This window comes from Suncus etruscus, chromosome 14, assembly GCF_024139225.1.
Source record: "Suncus etruscus isolate mSunEtr1 chromosome 14, mSunEtr1.pri.cur, whole genome shotgun sequence".
Lineage (NCBI taxonomy): Eukaryota > Metazoa > Chordata > Mammalia > Eulipotyphla > Soricidae > Suncus > Suncus etruscus.
This window is the reverse complement of record NC_064861.1, coordinates 70,991,996-71,013,128: the sequence shown is the minus strand read 5'-3', so window position 1 is coordinate 71,013,128 and position 21,133 is coordinate 70,991,996. Positions and strand designations below refer to the sequence as shown.

Here is a 21,133-nt window from a genome sequence, read left to right as displayed (position 1 = left end):
ATCCCAGCCTTCCCGCAAGTGATCACAAAGCACAATGGAATAAAAAAAAACCTGTTGGTATTTTAAACAAAATAAAACAAAACAAAACCACTGCATAGTTCTTAGCTACATTCTAAATGAGACACTTCATTTCCATATGCTGAACACAAAAAGCTGGGGAAAAAAGAGAAATCCATAATCAGAAAAGGGAGATTCTAGGACCATCAGCTTTGCACACAGATGATCTCAGTAGCCATGTGGTTTCCTGAAGGAAACAGAACTCTGGTCAGTGCTATAGGGGCTGACCTGACCGGTCATTGGATCCCAGCAACCAAGTTCCACAACCACGAGCCACTGCTGCTGCTGAAGAGACAGGACTGAAATCCAGGACTTTGATTTCAGTGGCTTGTGGAATTCAAACCGTAAAAACACTCTGGGGGAAAAGGAGGGATGTAAAAAGTATATATAGATATTAAACTGTTTGAAACACTGTTCAAAAATGTGGACGGTTTTTCAGCAGGGGATGGAAAAACGGGCACTGGTCCGACAAACAACAGGCTGCTAGTTAGCTCAAAGGCCCGACCCCCCAATGCAGGGCCCAGCTCCCTCACTGCGGCACATAGTCTAACCAACCAGCACGCAGGGTCTGATGGGATCCAGGACTGTGGTTGAAGCAGAAACGCCCGTCGGGGCCCATGTAGGGGCTCACCACAGGCTCTGGTTTGGAACTTTCCAGTAATGGCCCAAAATAATTCAACCTGCCGAATCAGCCCCACCATGAAAGTAAAAGTGTCTGGATGTTGGTTGAAGCATGCTGGGCTGACCACCCAGAAGAGAGAGGAGGGAAGGACACAGGGATGAAAAAGTACAGGGGCATGCTGTGGGGGAATCAAAGGGGGTCCCACATCTTGGAGAGCCAGTGCTGGCAGCCAAAAACTGGCATCCTCGATTTGGCAGACACCCACGCACTAGCCCTGAGACTGGGAACTAGACAAACTGTAAGCGGGGATTGAGCTACTGGAGCATCAGGGCCAGGGACCTCTGAATGGGAGACTCAGAAGAGTACAGGACTGGCTCAAGGGCCTCCACACATGAGCCAAGGAGAACTCACCAACCCCTCCTCTGACACTCGCTGGGCTTAGTTGGGTTGTTCTGTTCCCTGAACACCAAGCAAAACAAAGGAGAAAAACAAGGAAACTTGTTAGTGTGAGATGCAGTGCCCCTATCGGTGACAACACTGGAGATCACAGTGCCTAGAAGGAAAAGAGAGAAATGGGGAAAGTGGTGCCAGACTGGAAGGCAGGAAGTGGGATCTAGGGGCATTTTGCTGTGTATGTGTGTGTGTGTGTGTGTGTGTGTGAGCAGCTATGCCCACACACCTCAGCATCCTTGTATCTTTCTCAGGAAGGAAAGAGCTGAAGGAAGGGGGTCACTCCCCAGCTGCTCCCCTACAAGGTCCATGACTCCCTCCAGGGATACCCTGCAACCTCTGCTTCCACCTGTGGCTGCTACTGGTGATGGAACACACATGTGCATAGCAACCATGGTGCACACAACACACACATAACACAGTGCACAAGTCATATACACATGCCACACATGGTACACAGATTATACTCAATACATACCACACCATAGACCACACCATAATCACACACTAAACATGCATGCCCTACCTAGTGTTCCCCACATATACTCTAAACATCATACTCACCTACCACATGACACATACTGCGCATATTACATACATTCATACACATTGCATGCATACTGTGCCACACCCACAAAACATCCACCAGACACACCACCCCATGGATACCAGACCATACAACCACACAGGACACAGATCACACACATTCAAGCATGCAATTTATGCTACACACAAAGCACACATTATAGACACACACATATATCATGCCATGCATGACACTCCTGCATCATACATACAGCATGTGATGTGCTATGGTCACAATGGCTGGGTCATCCATTCCTAATTCAGGGTGTGCTGGGGGCTTTCCAGAGCCCTCCAGTGGGGCCTCTGCAGGGCTAGAACAGATCCAGGTCCTTCCTTGATGGGCAGAGGCTAGTTCCTAGCAGGCAACTGCCCACATGTGTCCCTGCGTTTCATACATGGGAAACATTAATGGGGGGAGATGGGAGGGCGCAACAATGTGTTTGTGGGCAGCCTGGGCACCCAGGGGCACACAATCCCAGCCCTCCACCTCAAGAAGAGCCTAAGCTTGGGCATGTATCCAAATAAACGCCCACCACTTCACATCCCCATGGTATTTCCAGGGGCTGCAGAAAAGCCTGGGCTCCCCGGTGAGAAGGGGGTTTGCTAAAAGGAAAAGTGTCCTGATTCCTAGGGGCCAGAAGCACAAGAATTCAGAGCTGCTTAAAGCCCCAGGGAGCTGGAGTGGGTAAGGGAGATCAGCTTTCTCAGGGAGGCAGAGTCTGGGGTGACAAAAGGCACTGAAGATTTCTCAACTGCTTCATGGTTAAATACAACAGGCCATTAGCGCTTGGCGGCCACCCCGGTTATGTAACTCTTGGCTCATCCGAGGAGCTGTTCCCTTCTAGTTCACTTGCTTGGTCTGACTTGGGGCTCGGAGCATGAACGGCCCTGGAAAATGCAGCACAACAAAAATGGTTGGAATTGACTGCCAGGGGGACCCCACAGGAGTCCTCATTTCCCCAGGGATACACAAGAAGTCCACCAGGGCCTCAGGCAGGGACTCAGGGAGACCTGTCCCCATGGGGCCATGGCCCCACTGTTCCCCTCCAGGGCCTCAATCCACCACTCGTCTGGTGTCAAGCTTGGAGGAGGAACCCAGCCTGGAGGTGGACAGGGCAGCTCCTGGCTGATCACTGGGAGGACAGCAGGGGTTGGTATGCTGTGGGGGAGGATTGGGAGGGCATTGTGAGGGATATGCAGCAGGTGCCATGGAGCTGAGAAGACCATGAACGCAAGAATGATGGGGATGCATCTTCTTCAAAGAGAATAGCCATGTTCCAGCTTGACATCCGCCAGGATCTCAGGCAGGCCTGGTTGAGGAGACCAGCATGCACCAGGGTGAGCCAGCACAGGGCCCACGTTTATGGGCCCATCCACACTCATGACAGACCGACTCTGCTGTCTGGCTCCATGTTCAGAGCTGCTGGCTTGTTCCACGGAGGATTTAGGGGAGAACAAGTGGTCGTATGGGTCAGAGCCCCCAAGGGTTAGCATTGGGTCTTCCAAGCCTCCCATGTACCCTGCAGGACTCCGTACCCATGCTCCCAGCAGACCAACATTAGTGGGCAACTCTTTCCCATTCAGTCCTTTGGGAAAAATGATTACCCGAGGGGACACCATCTTATCCTTGGCGCTTTCCACCATGTGCACATTCTTGGACTCATTTCACCCCCCTCTTTAAATCAACAAGCTGGGGGTTGAAAAGGAAAGAAAAAAAAAAAGTCAAGCTATTGTTTCACGAAATCCAAACCACTGTGCTCAGAGAGAAGACAGCCTCCTCGCATGGCCCTAGCCAGGAGGCAAAGCCGGAAAAATAAACACTGGAAACCTGACCTGGGCCTGGAAACAGAGCTGGAAACAGATCCCAGAGCTGGGATGGGGCCGACACGCTCCCTTGTGCAAAAGCGGGGCTTGGCACTTGATGGCCAGGACACATGCTGACACAGAGATCCAGGAAAAGGCTTCAGGAAGATTGGGAGGAGGAAAAGGGGGAAGAGGTAGAGGAGAAGAAGAGGAAGAGGAGGAGGGGGAGGAGAAGGAGGAGGAAGAAGGAAAGGAAGAAGAAGAGAAGGAGAAGGAGGAAGACAAGGAAGAGAAACAGGAGGAAGAGGAGGTGGTGGAGAAAGAAGGAGAAAGAAGAGGAGGAGGAAGAGGAAGAGGGGGAGAAGATAGGGAATGAGAAGGAAGAGGAGGAGAAAAGTAAAAAGGGAATCCCTCTAGCATTTCTGGAGCCATGTTTGCACACCCCATAACATCCTGGTAAAACTGGAATTTCCTCTACTCTGAGCTCAGCCCCTCTCGAGTGGCCCCATAATGAGGTTTCCTGCTCCAGGAGACAATGCAATGACTTGATTTCCAGATGCCAAGAGGGCCTGCAAAAACCATCTACCTTCGGGCTGACTCCCCTGTGGCAAGGGGACTCTCAGACTCTTCTTCTGGGGAGGCCACTACACTGAACATGGCTCCTAAAGAAGGTGTGTGGTGGCCAGGAGCCACATAGTTTCACATTTCAGGGGGCCGGCAGGGCCCAGAGCCTCTTCTCATGCTGCTGGCTGCCTCTCCTCTGCACGCTTGCGTAGGATAAAGACATTAGCTGGCCCAATCGCAGCCCTCCCAGCCCAAGCACTCACACATTCTTGGCCTTGAAGGCCTCGGCGAAGAGCTGCACACTGCGGAGCTGGGCGAGGTCCAGGGTCATGGCTTCCACCTTGGCTTTGTGCTGCCGGGAGAGAAAGCAAAGGAGTAATGATAAATAACAGCCAGCAGAGTTCATGGGCTCGGGTTTCGGCGAACGTGTCATGGAACATGTTGGAATTCCCTTGTTTCATATCAGACGCCCATGGAGCATATAAATCATCGGCCTGCACGGAGGAGCAGGGCTTTCTACTGCCAAGTTTGGGCCGGCCATGGGGCTGGGCTCTGTGAAGCCCATGCATAGCGGAGAAGGGATTAATGGGAAGCTTCTCTCCTCTCTCTGGGCATTAGGAAAGGCTCCAAAGGTATCCCCGAAATCTGCATCGAAGATGTTAATGGCAACAACAGAGCCAGGCTGGTGGCAGGAGCAGCAGCATGAGTTTTGATCTCGAAAATGTTGATCTTTGGAGATCACATGGGACCAGAGCAGAGCCCAGAGATGCAGGTTCTGGCTCCCAACAGGGAATATGCTTGGGGAAACAGAGGAATCAATTGGCTAATGGATACCCCTACCCCAAAAGGCGGAGCAGCAGGAAGAAGTGGGATCAATCTGCACCCTCAGAACAGTCATAGCAGAGGCACCATATGAGAATTCTGGAGGCATGAGGCTGGAGCAATAGCACAGCAAGGAGGGCAGTTGCTTTGCATGCGCCTAACCCAGGTTCAATCCCCAGCAACTAATATGGACCCCATATCCTGCCAGGAGTGATTTTTGAGAGTAGAGCCAAGAGTAACTCCTGAGCTCCGCAGGACAAGAAGCCCTAAAGCTGAGAGGGGAAGAGTCATGGGCATGGGGTAGTTGGGTCCCCCAAAAGGGTTTTGCAGGCATGTCCTTAGATCGTCAAGGAAGAGACCCAGCAGATCCACAGGACATAGGCCTCTTGGCCTGGAGAAAGGGAATCTTTTTGCCATTTATGGAAAGAGGACAGGTTGCCAGCTGTGCAGGGTAGAGAGAGACAGAAACCAGCTCTGCATGTGTACACCCAACTCAGATTCCCTCAGACACATAGGGACACCTCTGCTGGTGCCCTGTAATCCAGTCAGGGGCACAGGAACTGAAGAAGAGGGTGAGATCAGGCCCCTAGTGGTGGAGCTGGGTTTGAGGACAGGCACTGTGAGCTGGTAAGAATACAGCAACCTGCTGAGGGGAACCAGGCTCTTGGAAGGGAAGATTCATGTCCAGGCATGGGACTCAGGTCAGGGGTCTGGCCTCTGTTACTCAGCCCAAGAAATGCAAAGAAAGGAAAAATCAGCTTGTGAATAAAGTGTGTGTGTGTGTGTGTGTGTGTGTGTGTGTGTGCGTGTCTGCATGCAGCTTGCAAAATGAGGGTGTGTGTAGTGTGTAACTTGTAGAATGAAGGCTGTGTTTGTGTATAGCTTGTAGAATGAGGTGTCTGTACACATGAGCGTGCAACTTGCAGAATAAGGGTGTGTGTACGTATATGCACATAGAACGAGGAGTGTGTGTATCTGTATGTATCTTACAGAATGAGGGTGCATATACATTTGTGTGTGCAGCTTGTAGAATGAAGAGTGTTTGCATATGTGAGTATGCAGCTTGCAGAATGAGGGTGTGTGTCTGTGTATGTGTGTGCATGTGTGTGTGCGCACGCATCCTCGGAATGGAGGGTCCCTTCTGATGGGCAGACTCAGCCCCATGACAAAAATGGTGTTTCTGAGCTGGAGCAGTGGTGCTAGTGGTAAGGTGTCTGTCTTGCCCGCACTAGTCTTGGATAGGCTGTGGTTTGATCCCCCTGTGTCCCATATGGTCCCCCAAGCCAGGAGCGATTTCTGAGCGAAGTGTTTGAGCGTCACCAGTTGTAGTCCAGAAGCCAAAAGAAAAAAAAATGGTGGTTCTCATCTTGTTCTGCCTCTCAAACTGAGGGGGGAAATAATGGAGGTTACCAAGACCAAACAGTCGTATGAACATTGAGTAGAAATAAAAAATGATCAAACTTAGGTACCAAATCCAAAGCCAATGACAAGAGGATCGATACCCAATCTACAACAAGCTAGACACAGAGGGGACCACTTATACTAGCAGCCCGGGGGGCAAAAGAGGGGAATATGGGATCCATGCTGGGAACGAGGGGGGACAGGAAGGACAACATTGGTGGTGGGAATGCCCCTGATTCAATGTCACTATATACCTAAAATTTTACTGTGAATGATTTATAATCCACTTTGGTCAAAATAAAAATATTTATTTAAAGAAAAAAAAAAAAAAGGTGGCTTTGAGCCACCCTCAAAGCAGCAACAGCAGCACTCAGAGCCCTAGGGGAACTGCATAGCATAAGGCTTGACCTGCCACCAGGGGGAGCAGGCCTGAGCTTAGAGTACTTCTATGGTCTGACTCCTGCACTTTCCATTAGTGCTGCTAACGTTTCCACCGGGTTCTCAACTCATGGGGGAGCGTCCAGGACAATATACCATCACCAGCTTCCCCCTGGGTGACACTTGACCTACACAGAGAGGCAGGGATGAGAGCCAGCCTAAAACTGGGCCAGCACTCAGAGTGCTCAGCGTGTTGGCAGCCGGTGCCTGGCCTCCAAGTTTTTTGTTGGTTTGGTTTGGTTTTTACCCCACACCTGGCCGTGCTCAGGCTTTACTCCAGGCTCTTACTCAGGTATCACTCTTGGTGGGTTCAGGGGACCATATGGGATGCTGGGTATCAAACTGAGGTTGGCCGCATGCAAGGCAAATGCCATCCCCATTGTGCTATTGCTCCAGCCCCTCATCCATGTAACTACCAGGAGAACATTCGTCTACCCACCTACCCATCCAAATGGCCTTCATCTCTGCTGAGCAGAGAAATAATATACTAAGTGCTTCGACTCTCTGAATTCTATGAAGCTCCTCTCTCGCCACTTTCTCGCTCTATTCTCTCCTGCACAGGAGCTGACGATGTCGGGAAATGTACCATGAATGATGCACACAGATGCCGCACCTGAGGCTCCAAACACTGCACAGGTGGTACCCACATGCAGAGCATCCGTATCCTTGGAGCGCCAAGCGCCCACCTGCTCCTGACACCCAGGGCTCCAAGGGGGTGAGAGCACCAAATACCCCATATTCTCCTCCAGCTTCTGCCTGCAACTTACGTGGGTTGTATACACACACACACACACACACACACACACACACACACACACACACACACATACACATAAACACACACACCCCAGAGACCACTTTGCAGCCTGTTTTTTTTTTTAATTACTATATTTAAACACTGTGGTTACAAGATTGTTAATAATACAGTTGGGTTTTTTTTTCCACAGTTACAAAGTTGTCCATGATTGAGTTTCAGTCAGTGCCCAATACTCTTCACCAGAGCACATTTCCCACCACCAATGTCCCCAGTTTCCCTCCTGCTTCCCCTACTGACTGCCTCTGTGGCAGACATTTTTTCTTCTCTCTCTCTCCTTCCTCTCTCTCTCTCCTTCTTTTAGACACTGTACTTTGTACTATTGATACTTAAGGTATCTGGTGCATATCACTTTATCTTCTTTCTGCATCCAGTTCTTGTCCAGAGAGATCATTTCCAACTCTCCTTGTCCTAGTGGTCCCTTCTCTATTCTCACTATACTCCCCCACTTTCTGTGACAAACTTCCTACCATGAAGTGGTCCACCTGGCCCTTGTCTCTGTTGTCTTTGGATATTATTATCATAAATATCCCACAAATGAGTACAAACATTCTATGTCTATCCCTCTCCCTTTCACTCATTTCACTCAGCCTAATACTTTCCATATCCATCCATGTCTAAGCAAATTTGCAGCCTGTTCTTTACAGGGCTTCAAAGGCTGCCTCTGGGATTCAGGGGGTCCTGCTAGCCATTGGTATGCAACAGTCATTTCTCCAACCACTTCGTGACTGTGAATGAGGCAAGCGCCACTCAGATGTGACTCTGCCTGGAGCCAAAGGAACCATATGGGAACTGTGTGGTAGTTAAACCAAGATATGGGCTTGGGGCGGGGTTTAGGCCATGGGTGTTGCCCACAGCACAGATGTAGGAATCAGGCAGACCTGGGGCCATAGCCCCAAGAGTGTGGCCTGGAAGGTTCTGGCCTCAGTGGCCTTTATCTGCAGATCTGCACCAGCCCATTGGCTTTTCCTTCATTGGTGCATTAAGTCATCAGTCTCTGCCTCAAGAACTGAAATCTACCTGAGGGGCTCTGAGCTGGAGTGAAGGTTAACTATGTGATGCCCATGACATGGAACTCCAGAGATGGAGGAAGGGAGATACTGAATGACCGTAGGCTTTATACCTCAAGTCTCAAAGGCAATGACTTTCTGCCCCTCAAAAGTGTCACTGAAGGTCACAGGCCTGAGCAGGATGGCCTGCATGTGAACCCCAGATTAGCACTTGCTTTCTGGATGCTACCAATTTCCTCCTCAGCTCCTCAGAAATAACCACAACACCTGGCTTGCCAGGAGGAAAGAACCTGGCACCTCACCATCCAATTGTAAGCAACGAATATTATCCCTGTTATTCCTGAGAGGGAACTGTCACCATTATCTTCCTCACTCTCCTTGGTGAATGTCGAAGGCACAAAGGCCAAAATGGAATAAACCCAGAGGCCTGGCCAGACAGGCCCTTGCCACATATCACCCTACCTAACGATAGTGGTCTCTGGGGTTGCATATGCCCAGTACACAGATAGAGAAAGTGAGGTTGAGGAAGCTTCTGGGAAACTTCAAGCAGAGAGTTGACTAGCAGAATCACAAATCCCCACCAGGCCCTGACTGGAATCAGTCTTCTGATTGAACAAGATCCATACAGTTGCCACTGTCCATTCACCCACAAACCCGCTTGAAAGGTCCTCAGCAAGACCAGCGCTAAGAAAAAGCACTGGGTCTATTCCTACCCATCACATGTTACCCAGCTCCTGCCCAGCTCGGAGAGAGACAGAGTCCCTCAGCCAGAATCCCACTACACAGGCTCACAACTCCATGGCTCATTCACTAGCCCTGCCCTGGAAGGAAAATGCATTTTGGGTAGATTCAGTGGTGAGGCTGATTTTTGTTCTACAGCTTAGATCTGGTAAGTCTCCTTCCAAACATCCTCATCTTGAGCACAAACTTGCCTCTGCCACTTCACTGGCCAAAGAATTTGCCACACTCCCAGCACCTCCTAGTAACCCCCAATTTTGGCCCAATCCTAGTGGGTGGGAGCACCTCGTCCAGGGTGCTGGGAAAGAACATTTCTGTGTTGCTCTGGAACAGGGAGCACTGGTATAGATGTTGCAGATGGATGGACTGCAAATAAAACCGGATGTATGAGAAGGAAACCTAGATGTGTGAAGAGAAAAATCGAATGTGTGAGGAAAATGGACATGTGATGAGGAAAATGAACATGTGAGGAGGAAACAGGATGTGTGAGGAGGAAACAGGATGTGTGAGGAGGAAATCCAGATGTGAGGAGAAAATCTGGGGGTGGAAGGAGAAAACCAGATGTAAAAGGAGGAAAACAGATGTGTGAGGAGACCTCCTGGATGTATGAGGAAAAAAACAGATATGTAACAAAGCAAAAAACCAGATGTGTGATGAGGAAGAAACCAGATGTGTGAGGAGGAAATCGGATATATGAAAAGAAAAACCAGATATGTGGAGGAAACTAGATGTGTGAGGAGGAAACCAGATGCGGAAGAAGGAAATGTGAGAAAACCATGTATGTATAAAGAAAAGACAGAAGTGTGAGGAGGAGAAACTTGATGTGTTATGATGAGGAAACCAGATGTGTGAGGAAGAAACCTGGATAGAGGAGTAAACAGATATGTGACAAGGTAAAAAACCAGATGTGTGACAAAGAGGAAGTCAGATATGTGAGGAGGAAATCAATATATAAAGAGAAAAATCAGATGTGTGAGGAGGAAATCAGATGTAGAAGGAGGAAAACGGAATGTGTGAGGAAACTAGATGGGTGAGGAGAAAAAAACAGATGTGTGAGGAGAAAAAACAGATGTGTAAGGAGGAAACCTAAATGTGTTAGGAGGAAACTGGATGTGCGCTGAGGAGGAAACCAAATGTGAGAGAAGGAAATTGGATGTGTGAAGAGGAAACTAGAATTGTGAGTTTAGGCAAGGAGCCTGGTTTCCAGTACAGTCTGAGGAAAGTCTCGCTCCATTTGTCCAAGACCAGCATGCCCTGAAGCTATGAAGGTTTGTGTTCCTGGAAAAAGGATCGGTTCTAGTGATTTCTCACCTGAATGTGCCTATCTATAAGGCTTACTGAACAAGTGCCTCCCCTCTTTTCCAGGATAGAAAAGTTCATTTTGGGGTGTTGCTTTTAAAAGTAAAAACACAGATACCAAAGTCACACATGCTTGTTATGAAATTAACTGAGTATCCTAAACTCTTCTTAGAATTTCCTTTTATTTTATTTTTATTTTAGTTTGCTTTTGGGGCCACATACATCAACGCTCAGGGGTTACTTCTGGCTCCTGGCAGGCACTGGGGACCATATGGGATGCCGGAATTTTTTTTTGGGGGGGTGGGGGTCACACCTGGCGGTGCTCAGGGATTACTACTGTCTATCTGCTCAGAAATAGCTCCTGGCAGGCACAGGAGACCATATAGGATGCCGGGATTCAAAACAACCACCTGTGGTCCGAGGTCAGCTGCTTGCAAGGCATCACCTCTGTGCTATCTCTCAGGCCCCGGATGCCAGGATTTGAACCACCGTTGGTTCTAGGTCAGTCACTTGCAAGGCAAACACCCTACTGCTGTGCTATCTCTCAGGCCCATTTTTTGTACCTTTAAGAAAAATTGTTTGGGGCAGGGCCACACCTAACTGTGTTCACACCTGACCGTGTTCACGACTAACTCCAGGTTCTAAGCTCAGTAATTATTCCTGGCACTTGGAGGACCATATGCAATGCTGGGAATCAAACCCAGGTCAGCTGCCTGCAATGTGAGTGCTTGACCCACTGGGCTCTCTCTCTGGGGACCGACATTTATGTCCATAAAAAATATTCTGAGGTGCCAGAGCAATAGCACAATGAGTAGGGCATTTGCCTTGCATGCAGTTAATGTGGTCGACCTGGGTTTTATCCCTGGCATTCCATATGGTCCTCTGAGTATCCAGAGTAATTTCTGAGCACAGAGCTAGGAGTAACTCCTGAGTGCCATTGGATATGGTCCAACAACAACAACAACAAACAAAATAAAATATTCTGAGGCATATACATCATTTTACCCAGCCTACAGACGAGAAAACAGAGGCTGAAAAAAATTTACAGAGGCCCATTTCCAAGTGAGTAGGGGTCCGTGTAGAGCTCACGTCTATACTGCAGCACCCCATCGTGGTGTTAACCCTCGCCAGATCCTTCCAGCCAGAACAAGAAAAGGCTGCAGAGATGAGCATCAATAGATCCTTATCTATGTCCATTTTGTATCATATTTATTTTACACGTTTAGAAATTTACCAGAGAAGCTGATGGTTCGTTCGGAGAGAAAACGTCACCCGGGCAATAATCTACATTCAGAGCTTATTGCTAATGGCACCCTGCAAATTCTAAACCAATGGACCTTAATTACATTATGTAGATGCTGCTCACCCTCTTCCACTTTCCTGACTCCCAGGCCAACTGTCTGTTGTGAAACCTTAAATGGAAGTTGTCACATTTACAACAGCAAGAGACAATGGCGCGAAACACATTATGGACATAACATTATTCACCTAACTCCAACCCAGACTGAACGCAGCAGGATTAATAATTCATCGGGACCTCCATGGGGCTCGCAGAGCTAATTTCTGCAGGATTATTGAAGGGGTGTTAATGGTGGCTACAGTGGTGGCACCTGACTGGGAAATACACAGGGAAATGCTGCTGATTTCAGCATTGGATTTCAGCATCTGGATCTCTGAGTCCAACAACCTAAACCAGTGTTGCAAGGAAATCTGGGTGAGGGGAAGCAGGGTGCTGCTCAGTTTGGGCCTAGGCTGCAGATGGGCACCCTTTCTTTTCTATTCCTTTTTTCTGTTTTTGTTTTTGGGGGATAAGGTGGGGTCACACTCAACAGTGCTCAGAGCTTATTCCTGGTTCTGCACTCAGAAATCACTCCTGGAGGTGCTCAAGGGACCATATGGGGATGCCAAGATGAAACCCGGGTTGGCTGCATGCAAGGCAAGCACTCTCCTTGCTACATTATCACTCACCCCTCCCTGAAGAACAACCTTTCTGAAAGAGCCCCTAAACGAACATGGAAATTTTTAGGATCTCCTACGAGGCTCCACGTGTTTGGGCCTGTCGGTATAGAACCCCAACTTGACTCAATGAGCCAAGTTTTAGAGAAGATTGCACACTTCTGGATAAGAAACTGAACCAAAACTGCCCTAAAAAAGAGGGGCCAAGGCCAAATACCAAATACAAGGCCAAATGCTTGCTGCCACTATCTCCCAGAATCATCATTTCCCAATGGCCCTGACTCATCACTGATCCTCTACAATTCTTTTCAGGGATACCGATTTGACAACAATTTAGGTACACCAGTTTTGGGGGTTATATCATCAGGGCTTTTTGGAGTGAGTGTGGGCACTCTCCCACCATATCCTTCTTCTTTTAGGAGGACTGGTAGCTGAGTACATGTCCCAAACTTCATTTGTTTGATACTGTCATTTCAATAGGAACACCCCAACTTAACAAAATAAACAGCTAACAACAAGAGCTCACTAAACCTTCTGCCATTATATTAGTGATTTCATTGGAGATACAGTAGCTTTCCCAAATGTGCTTGTTAATGTATTTTCCCCCTTTTTTCCCTTTCTTCTCTTCCATTTTTTTTCTTTCTGTTTTTTTCAATAACTTTGCTTTCACTGTTTTGGAAACAAATGTATTATGATCAACTATGTCAAGTATTTTCTTTAAATAAAAGGGAAAAAAAGAAGAGGGGCTCCCCCAAATGGTATCCTGACCATCTAACACCAGTCGTCACTCCTACCCCCACCCACAGGAGCAAAACCACACCCTGACCTTGCCTTCCCCTAAATCCTTACACTGACCCTCCTCCCACAAAGCAGGAAAATAGTGACAACTCTTTCTTCCTTAGGTTCAGTAACCACTTTTGCCTGGTGTGGCCGGAAGTCAATTCAGGATAACTAGCATCAAGAATATCTAAAGGTAATCGTGAAGCTGATTCAAGGAGAAATGGTGTTGGGCAACAGCTAATTTAGTTTTTTCTATGAGCTACATGCCATGTAAAGCAAAACTATTAAAAATGCTTAGACAGTAATTGGCAATACTTTGCACCCTGGCTATAAAAATTGCTTATCTCGCCAGAAACTAACAAGAGGGTGAAAATGTTCGAAAACCTTCCTATTTCCCTCTATGCAATGCATCCACTTTGCAGCTTAAAGACAGTTTAAGAAGGGGGGAGGGAAGCTGGGTGTCCCAGGAATTTGGCAGTCAACAGGATTGAGCATTTAAGCTTCGCAATTGAAGAAAGGGTCTCTATTTTTTTTCCATAGTGAATTTTTCATTCTAATGTACGTGATGATTTACGTTAACTATAGGTAAAGTCTAGTTACATTTTCTTGAAGGAACGCAGGCGAGCGAAGTACAAGAAGTTGAAGCATAAAAGCTTTCTCTGTCATAATATTTATTATAATGGCATATAAACTAGTCTGAAATAAATAATAGATGGCTCAAGGTAAATTCCTATGATAAAGAATCCTTCCCGCAGACACCATTATGTTGGATGGTGCTGGCTTCCTATACAGTTGAAGACGCTTAATAAACAGGCCCGAGATCTCCTGTTAAGTACTGGAAGACATCAAAGGCTGGCTTGAAAGGCATTGGGCCACTGGCTAATTTTCCACGTAATTATATTCCCACCGGAAACAGAGTCGAGATTCTGTGTCCTTTGAAGGATGGGTCCTTCAGGAAACTTGTCAAGCAGTGGGACCCTCCAACTTTGAGGAAATTGCTAATTTAAAAAAAAATAGGAACAAAAATAGGAACGTGGGGACTAGAGTGACAGCACAGTGGGTAGGGTGTTTGCCTTGCATACAGCCAATACAGGTGCGATTCCTGCCACCACATATGAATATGATTTCTCTTTTTTTTTCCAGGGGAGAGCGTGCGCACAGTCCCTCACTACCATAAATTACGCAGTCGAGTTTCCACATTTGGGGAAATCGCTGGGGTCAGCATGCCCGGAGTACAATGGGTGAGCCTCACCCTGGGGAAACCACCTTCCTGATCATGGAATCGCCCCTGCCAGTTAAGTATGATGAATGTGATATCTGAGCATTGAGCCATGAGAAACCAACTCCTGAGCACTACTGGGTGTGACCCAAACACTAAACAAACAAAAATTTAGGAACAACTCCTCCAAATTCTGAAAAGGGTAACAAGTTCATAACAGAGAGACTGGAGTGAAGGAGGGACTAGGGTTTACCCAGCAACAAAGGAAGTAGAAAAATGGAAGTAGAAAAACAGCCTGCTCTGGCTTAGACAAAGGATGATGAATTCCATGTGTAGGAGCTGAGGGAGCTGGGAAGGTCCAGAAGATAAGATAATCTTGGAGCAGTCCCAGGCAGCTCAGAGAGACACACATTCTACCTTTGGGGTCTTCATCAGGAGGAATCATCACACACCCCCATACACACACACAAACACACACTCCACCCCATTCTGCCTGCTACAGCAATGTCTAGGGACACTTTCAGTTGTCCAAGCTTGAGAGGATCACTGACATCTCCCAGAGAGACCCATAATACTTCTCTATCACAAAGCAAGGAACGCTTTGGCCCCAGATACAGAGAGTGCTGAGGACACTTAATTTGGGAGCCTCCCACCATCCCCAAAAGTGGCCTTAGGCTATTTAAATCCATCTTTAGTTAGACACACACAAGAGGCTTAGGGAAGAAAGAATAAGTAAAGCCAAAGTGAATAATGGATCAGGGGGCAAGTGAAAACAGATCCTAGATTCTGCCTTTCCTCTCCCATATAAGCAGAGTACAGGCCCCACTAGCTGTAAAAATATCTAGTGGGTCACTGTGAAGATCTATAGACTGAGTAAGGAGTACTTGTGTTTGTATCCCATCTACCTGCCAATGCATTCTTGCATTGAGCTTTAAAAAAAAAAAAAAAAAAAAGACTAACCCCATTGCTTCCGTGCCACCCCAAATGAGGGAGGGCCCTTTGTGGAAATATTCAGACATTCCTTAAAAACAGAATGCAGATCCTGGAGAGATAGTACAGGAGGGAGGGAGCTTGCCTTGTATGCGGCAGACACAGATTGGATCCCAGGCACATCAGATGGTCCCCCAGCCCACCAGAAATGAGTGATCCTTGAGTGCAGAATCAGAACAAGGACTGGGCAGAACCAGGTGATAGATAAATAAACAATAAAAATAATCAAAACAGAATTGCCGTTAGAGAAACCCCTGGGACCATTGGACTCCATACGGTATTGGCTCTCCAGGCCTCATTTGCAAAATTCTCTTCTCTGTAAAATTCTTCCTCGTTTGTTAAAAACAGAAGGAGAAAAGCTAGCAGGCCCTTCTCTCTGGAATTACCACATGGATTCAACAAGGTAACAGCCAAGAAAGCACCAAACAGAAGGCAGCTGTGGGGAGGCCTTGCTCTTGCCATGATTAGTATTATTTTGTGTCTGTTTCCAGATATTTTATTCCCGAATGCAAGGCTGGACTCTCCCCCCACAAAACCTCCCCACCAACTCACCCCTGCCAAGTGCAACTTGATTCTGTTTTCTACTAATACAAATTCCTGTAAGTACAACTGCTTCACGTCCAGAGATGGGCACGCTTTAAATGTTGATGGATTTCTGCTGGGTGTCCTCCAAAAAACCACCCATCCATTTCCATCCCTAGGCACAGGATAGGGGACCAAGAGTGAACCCCCAAACAGCCCATTAGTCATGCTGACATTTATAGTAGATGCAAAAGCAGACTTTTAGAGGCTGATCTCTAATACCTGGCCACTCAGTGAGTGGTATGGAAAAGGTTCTCGAGACAGACCTTAACTCAGAAAATGCTCGAATGAGCATAGAACAGAACACCACAAAGCCAGAAATGAACGAGTCTGGCATGCTGTGATAGAAGTAAAGAGAGGCTTATCACTGCAGCTTGAAACTGTCTCCTGTTACCAAGTCTGGGGAAGCAGGCCACTGGGCTGGGACCAGCTAAGTGGAGGCTTCTTGGGGGCGTCAACACTGCCCCCCCCAAAGAATCTGAATGAGCCTGCAAGCACGCCGCCAATGTGCAATTCCATCCTCACAAGAGACAGTGACCCCCATAATCTCCATCAGCTTGTAAGGAATTCAAAAGAGAAAAATCTCCCCATCATTCTGAAAAAGCAAGAAAAGAGATTCAACTGATAAAACTAGGGGCGATGGTTAGTTGATGTTGGTTTTTGTTGGTTTTTGTTGTTGTTTTGGGCCACACCAGGCAATGCTCAGGGGTAACACCTGGCTCTGCACTCAGGGATCATTCCTGGTGGTGCTCCGGGGACTATATAGGATGCTGGAGATAGAACCCAGGCTGGCTACATGCAAGACAAGCACCCTCCCCACTGAGCTATCGTTCCGGCCCCTGGTGTTGTTCTGTAAATAAATGCATCAGAGCAAAAGGAGGTCCTTACTTGAAGTGGCATCCACCTGGCAGCATCCCAGAAAAAATTTAAAGCAGTAAGAAAGAAATATACTTGGGAGAGAGAAAATACCAAATGAGACCCCAAAATTCACACAAACAGATGTGCAAAACCACCATCACACACAAAGAAAAAACTTGAATTCACACATTTAAAACAGAATTCCAAGGTGGAGAATTTTTAAATGATCCGTGTGACAGCAAAAAGGAGGATATGGGGACAAGGGTTTGGGGATACAGCTCAGTGGCAGAGCGTTCATCTTGCATATGTGAGGGCCTGGATTTGATCCCCTGTGCACACACATACATCATTAGCACCATCCTGTGGGCCAGCAATGTGGCTCAGTGGTAAATGCAAGATGCTCGGTTTAGTTCCGAGCACTGCCCGGTCCCTCAAACACTGAACCCAGGGTAACTCCTGAGCACCACCAAACGTGGCTCAAAAAAAAGGGGGGGGGGAATGTGCCTAGGCAAGAACATTGCATCTCTACTAGGGGAAACCCCATTTTCACTGTGCCTGGCCCAGCCCATGACTACAGGGTCCAGGTCGAGAGGGGGAATCCAGGCTACCACTCTGTGATCTGGTGCTGAACCTCCTAGGAACTGGGATTCTGGGTCCTCTTTCTCTGGCCAGAGAATGGTCAGAAACTGGAGTGAGTGTCCAGGATCCGGGGGAGCACAAGATGAAAGTGTCTTCTTGTCTTACCTAATGAATAAGGCACTGGACTCTTGGCCACTGCAATCATCTCTCCATTGTGCTCAGCAAATGCTCCCAGTTCTAGTTCTGTCTTGTTTGAAAGGCTGACCTAAAACCCTGATTATCAGCAGCTCTAGGGAAGCCCCCTGGAGGGTCGGGTGTAAGGGCTGCTCTGGGAGATGGGGATAAAGGAGAGGAAATCCTGGGGGCCTTTGGCAGGATCTGGCACTCAAGAGAATATGGGTAGAAATGTGCCTTTTGTCAGCAGAAACATAAGCTGGGATGTTAGAGCTCAGTCAACCCCAATAATGTTCAACATCCATCCTGGAGTCCAAACAACCTCACACTGGCCTGCAAATGGGAAGGGGGGGGGGTGCAGGCGCGAAGTCAACCGTCAGTGAGGACTGTGAATTAATCCAAAAAAACTCAACTGGGAGCTCACGTGTTCTCACAGAAAATCCGAACTGAGTTTTGGTGGCAGAGGAGGGAAAAAGCAGCATAAAGCGAGTCTGACAGTTGGAGAAGAGCAAAGTTAGGAAATAAGGGCAAAGAAGGATACCCCACACAGGGGTCGAGGGAGATCCTGATTGTTGGGTTCCAGAGCAGCAAACCACGTGGCCGAGGATGGCAATGCCCATTGAAACCCATAAGTCTACCAGGCAATAAAGCCACAAACTTCAGACTCTCAGTGGGGAGGGGTTGGCCCCTTTATCCATACCCATGAGCAGCATCTTGGCAGGCAGAGTGCACAAGGGACTCTTTCCTGCCCCCAGAACTGCTAGGCAACTTCTTAAGTTCTATAGGACTGGGCAAACCATTATGGGGTGTTTCTGATTCTGACCATGGGTCTGGGGCACTGGGGGTTGGGGGAACTCCAAACTCCCCTCCCTATAGAAAGGGTACTCTAGGGAATATTTGGACTTTAGGAGATGGAGTTTTTCTGGTCAGCAATGTGCCCTCAGGAGGATTTAGGTGTAATGCCACTTTCTCCAGGCCCCAGGAGTCCCATCTGTCCCATGTAGATGTTTCAGACATCAACATCCCCCAACATCAAACACACATTCAAAATTTTGCTGGGGGAGCTGGTTTGGAGGCTGTGAGTGAATTGAAAGTTGATCCACCACCACCACCACCGCCACCACCACCACCCCCAAGCACAGCACTGCAGGCTGTGGTCCTACTGATCCCGCTCCAGCATCATCAAAGGCCTGACCAGAACAGTGACACTGTCCGAGCTCCAAAACCACCAGGCCATATCTCACCAGGAGTGCCCCTGGGTCCCCAAGATAGTGAGTCCACTACCTCTTAAAGCCCAGCTCCTGGTCTATACTGTTGGGGAAGAGATGCTGCATTTTGCCTGGTCCAGGTCCACAGAGCAGGGACCTAATTACCTCCATTGTAGACATCCCTGAGGCTGAGAGGACATGAAACACTTAGAAATAACACACTCAACAGCTGCCAGAGCCAGGCTCTCTTTTCCCCTATCCCCATGTTCAATGATCCGTTCTCCAGACCGACCTGGTTCTGAAACTCCCCACATCTCACCAGACTCAGATCATGGCCCTTCCCTCCCAGCACGGTTCATCCTCCCACAAACCCACAAATCAAAATTAAATAAATTAAAATAAAATAAACCTGTCCAAGGGAGGGTGAGAGGGAATCTGGGGACATTGGTTGTGGGAAATGTGAAGGATGTTAAGACCGAAACTCAATCATGAATTGTAACTGTGTGTGAGGGGGACAACTGTATTATAAAAAAATCTTATAAATGAAAGTGTTTAAATAAAGTAAAAATTTAAAAATCTAAAGCAAATATCCTGTTCAAAAAAATTACGATAAAGGAGTCCAGGCATTTTCCAGAGTAAGTCAATCCTCGGGCATTTATGCTATGAAAAAAATATGACATCTTTCATGGGCCTCATCTTTCACTGGCCTCAACGATGTACTAAAATCTGCTGAAGATTCCAGAAACCTAACAAGCCTCAAAACACAACCTCATCTAGGCCACGGGGCCTATGGGCAGGAAAGATCTGTTGTGTTTCTTCTCTGAGTTTCTAGTTCAGAAAAAAAAAAATGACAATGAAATCCTTGGAATGAAAAGAGAATGTCACACTTTCTTCTCTCAAAGAGCACAGGTAGATGGAAAAGCAGGACTCAGATATGTAGGGACCTATAGGATAGATAGAGTCAACTTTCCCCCTTCTATCCCCAACAATAAAACCAGGAAGACAGGAAACTAAGAGGTAAAAAAGGCCATTTCTTCCATGCAGGGAATCTTTGCTCCCATCCAGATGGCAGCCAGTGAGTAAAGGTGTGAGATAGGCCAATGCCAATTCTCACTGTCAGAAGTGAGACCAGCTGAGCCCTCAGAGGACACTTTGCCTTGGGCTGGGCAGAACAAGGATGGCACCTTCCACGGGAATCGGAGATCTTCAGCCATCCATGAGGACTCTCAATTCTTGTTATTTTGGCCCATACCTAGCAATGCTCAGGGGTTGGTTACTCCTGGCTCTGCATTCAGGAATCACTCCTGGTGGTGCTCAGGAAACTGTATGGGATGCCAGATATCGAACCTGGGTCAGCTGCGTGCAAGGCAAGTACACTCCCTGTTGTGCTATAGCTCTGGTCTTAGAGAGAGGCAGATTCGTACTTGCAGAATGTCCGCTGGGCCATGTACTAGTACCAGATCCAATGATCAAGGCCATAGACAGAATCCTCCTACCCCCACTCCCACCTCCAAATAACCAAGTCAATTCAAGAATGAGAGAAGACAAGGGATAAAACAGAGACAGAAATTCCTCAGGGTTTAAGGCCCCAAAACCATCCGGAAATGGTTCCAGTTCTGAGAGCACTGAGAAATACAGTCTTACTGTCTGAGAGTGAGGAAATGGGCATGAAGGTGTTGGAGCCCCTGAGTCCTAACTTGGAAGGAGGAAGGATCAGAAAATCCACGACTAAAGGGCCCTGTGGCTCACCCACCACTCAGACCACGGCATGGCAGGGACCTAGAAAGGGCAAAGGAAAAAGGAGACCAGGGCATCCTCTACTGGCTGAGCCCGAGATGAGGCCCAGAGAAAACGAAGCAGCCAGAGAAGTGGCCTGGTGGGCAAAAATACAGAGACACCCCGTCACCCACCCTGCTCCCTGGCAGCGCAGCAGTACGCAGGGTGGCACATTAATCCTTCAGACGCTAACAGATGCTGGCAGGGATTTAGACTGGAATGTATTTACAAAGTGACAAATTATGTTCTGTATTGGAGAGAGAGAGAGAGAGAGCACCCACAAACAGGCTGATAAATGTCAACTGTAGTCACGACAAACGGTTTATTTTTATTAGAGTGTAACCACCAATTTTTTTCTTTTCCTTTCTTTTCTTTTCTTCTTCTTTTTTTTTTTTTTAGAGTCCCAAA

The 21,133-nt window shown here is 47.7% G+C and overlaps 1 protein-coding gene and 1 non-coding gene across 2 annotated transcripts in view; both read right to left on the bottom strand.

The window, feature by feature from the left end:
- The window catches only part of WWOX (WW domain containing oxidoreductase), a 646,006-nt gene that overhangs the window by 461,693 nt on the left and 163,180 nt on the right, over positions 1–21,133 (bottom strand). The window contains exon 6 of the mRNA XM_049786278.1: positions 4,345–4,433. Within this exon, the coding sequence (XP_049642235.1) occupies positions 4,345–4,433 (89 nt within the window). The remainder of the gene's footprint in view (positions 1–4,344; positions 4,434–21,133) is intronic.
- Positions 14,480–14,642, bottom strand: LOC126028862 (U1 spliceosomal RNA). Its single transcript, XR_007502559.1, has one exon. It is a non-coding gene; the product is annotated as a U1 spliceosomal RNA (small nuclear RNA).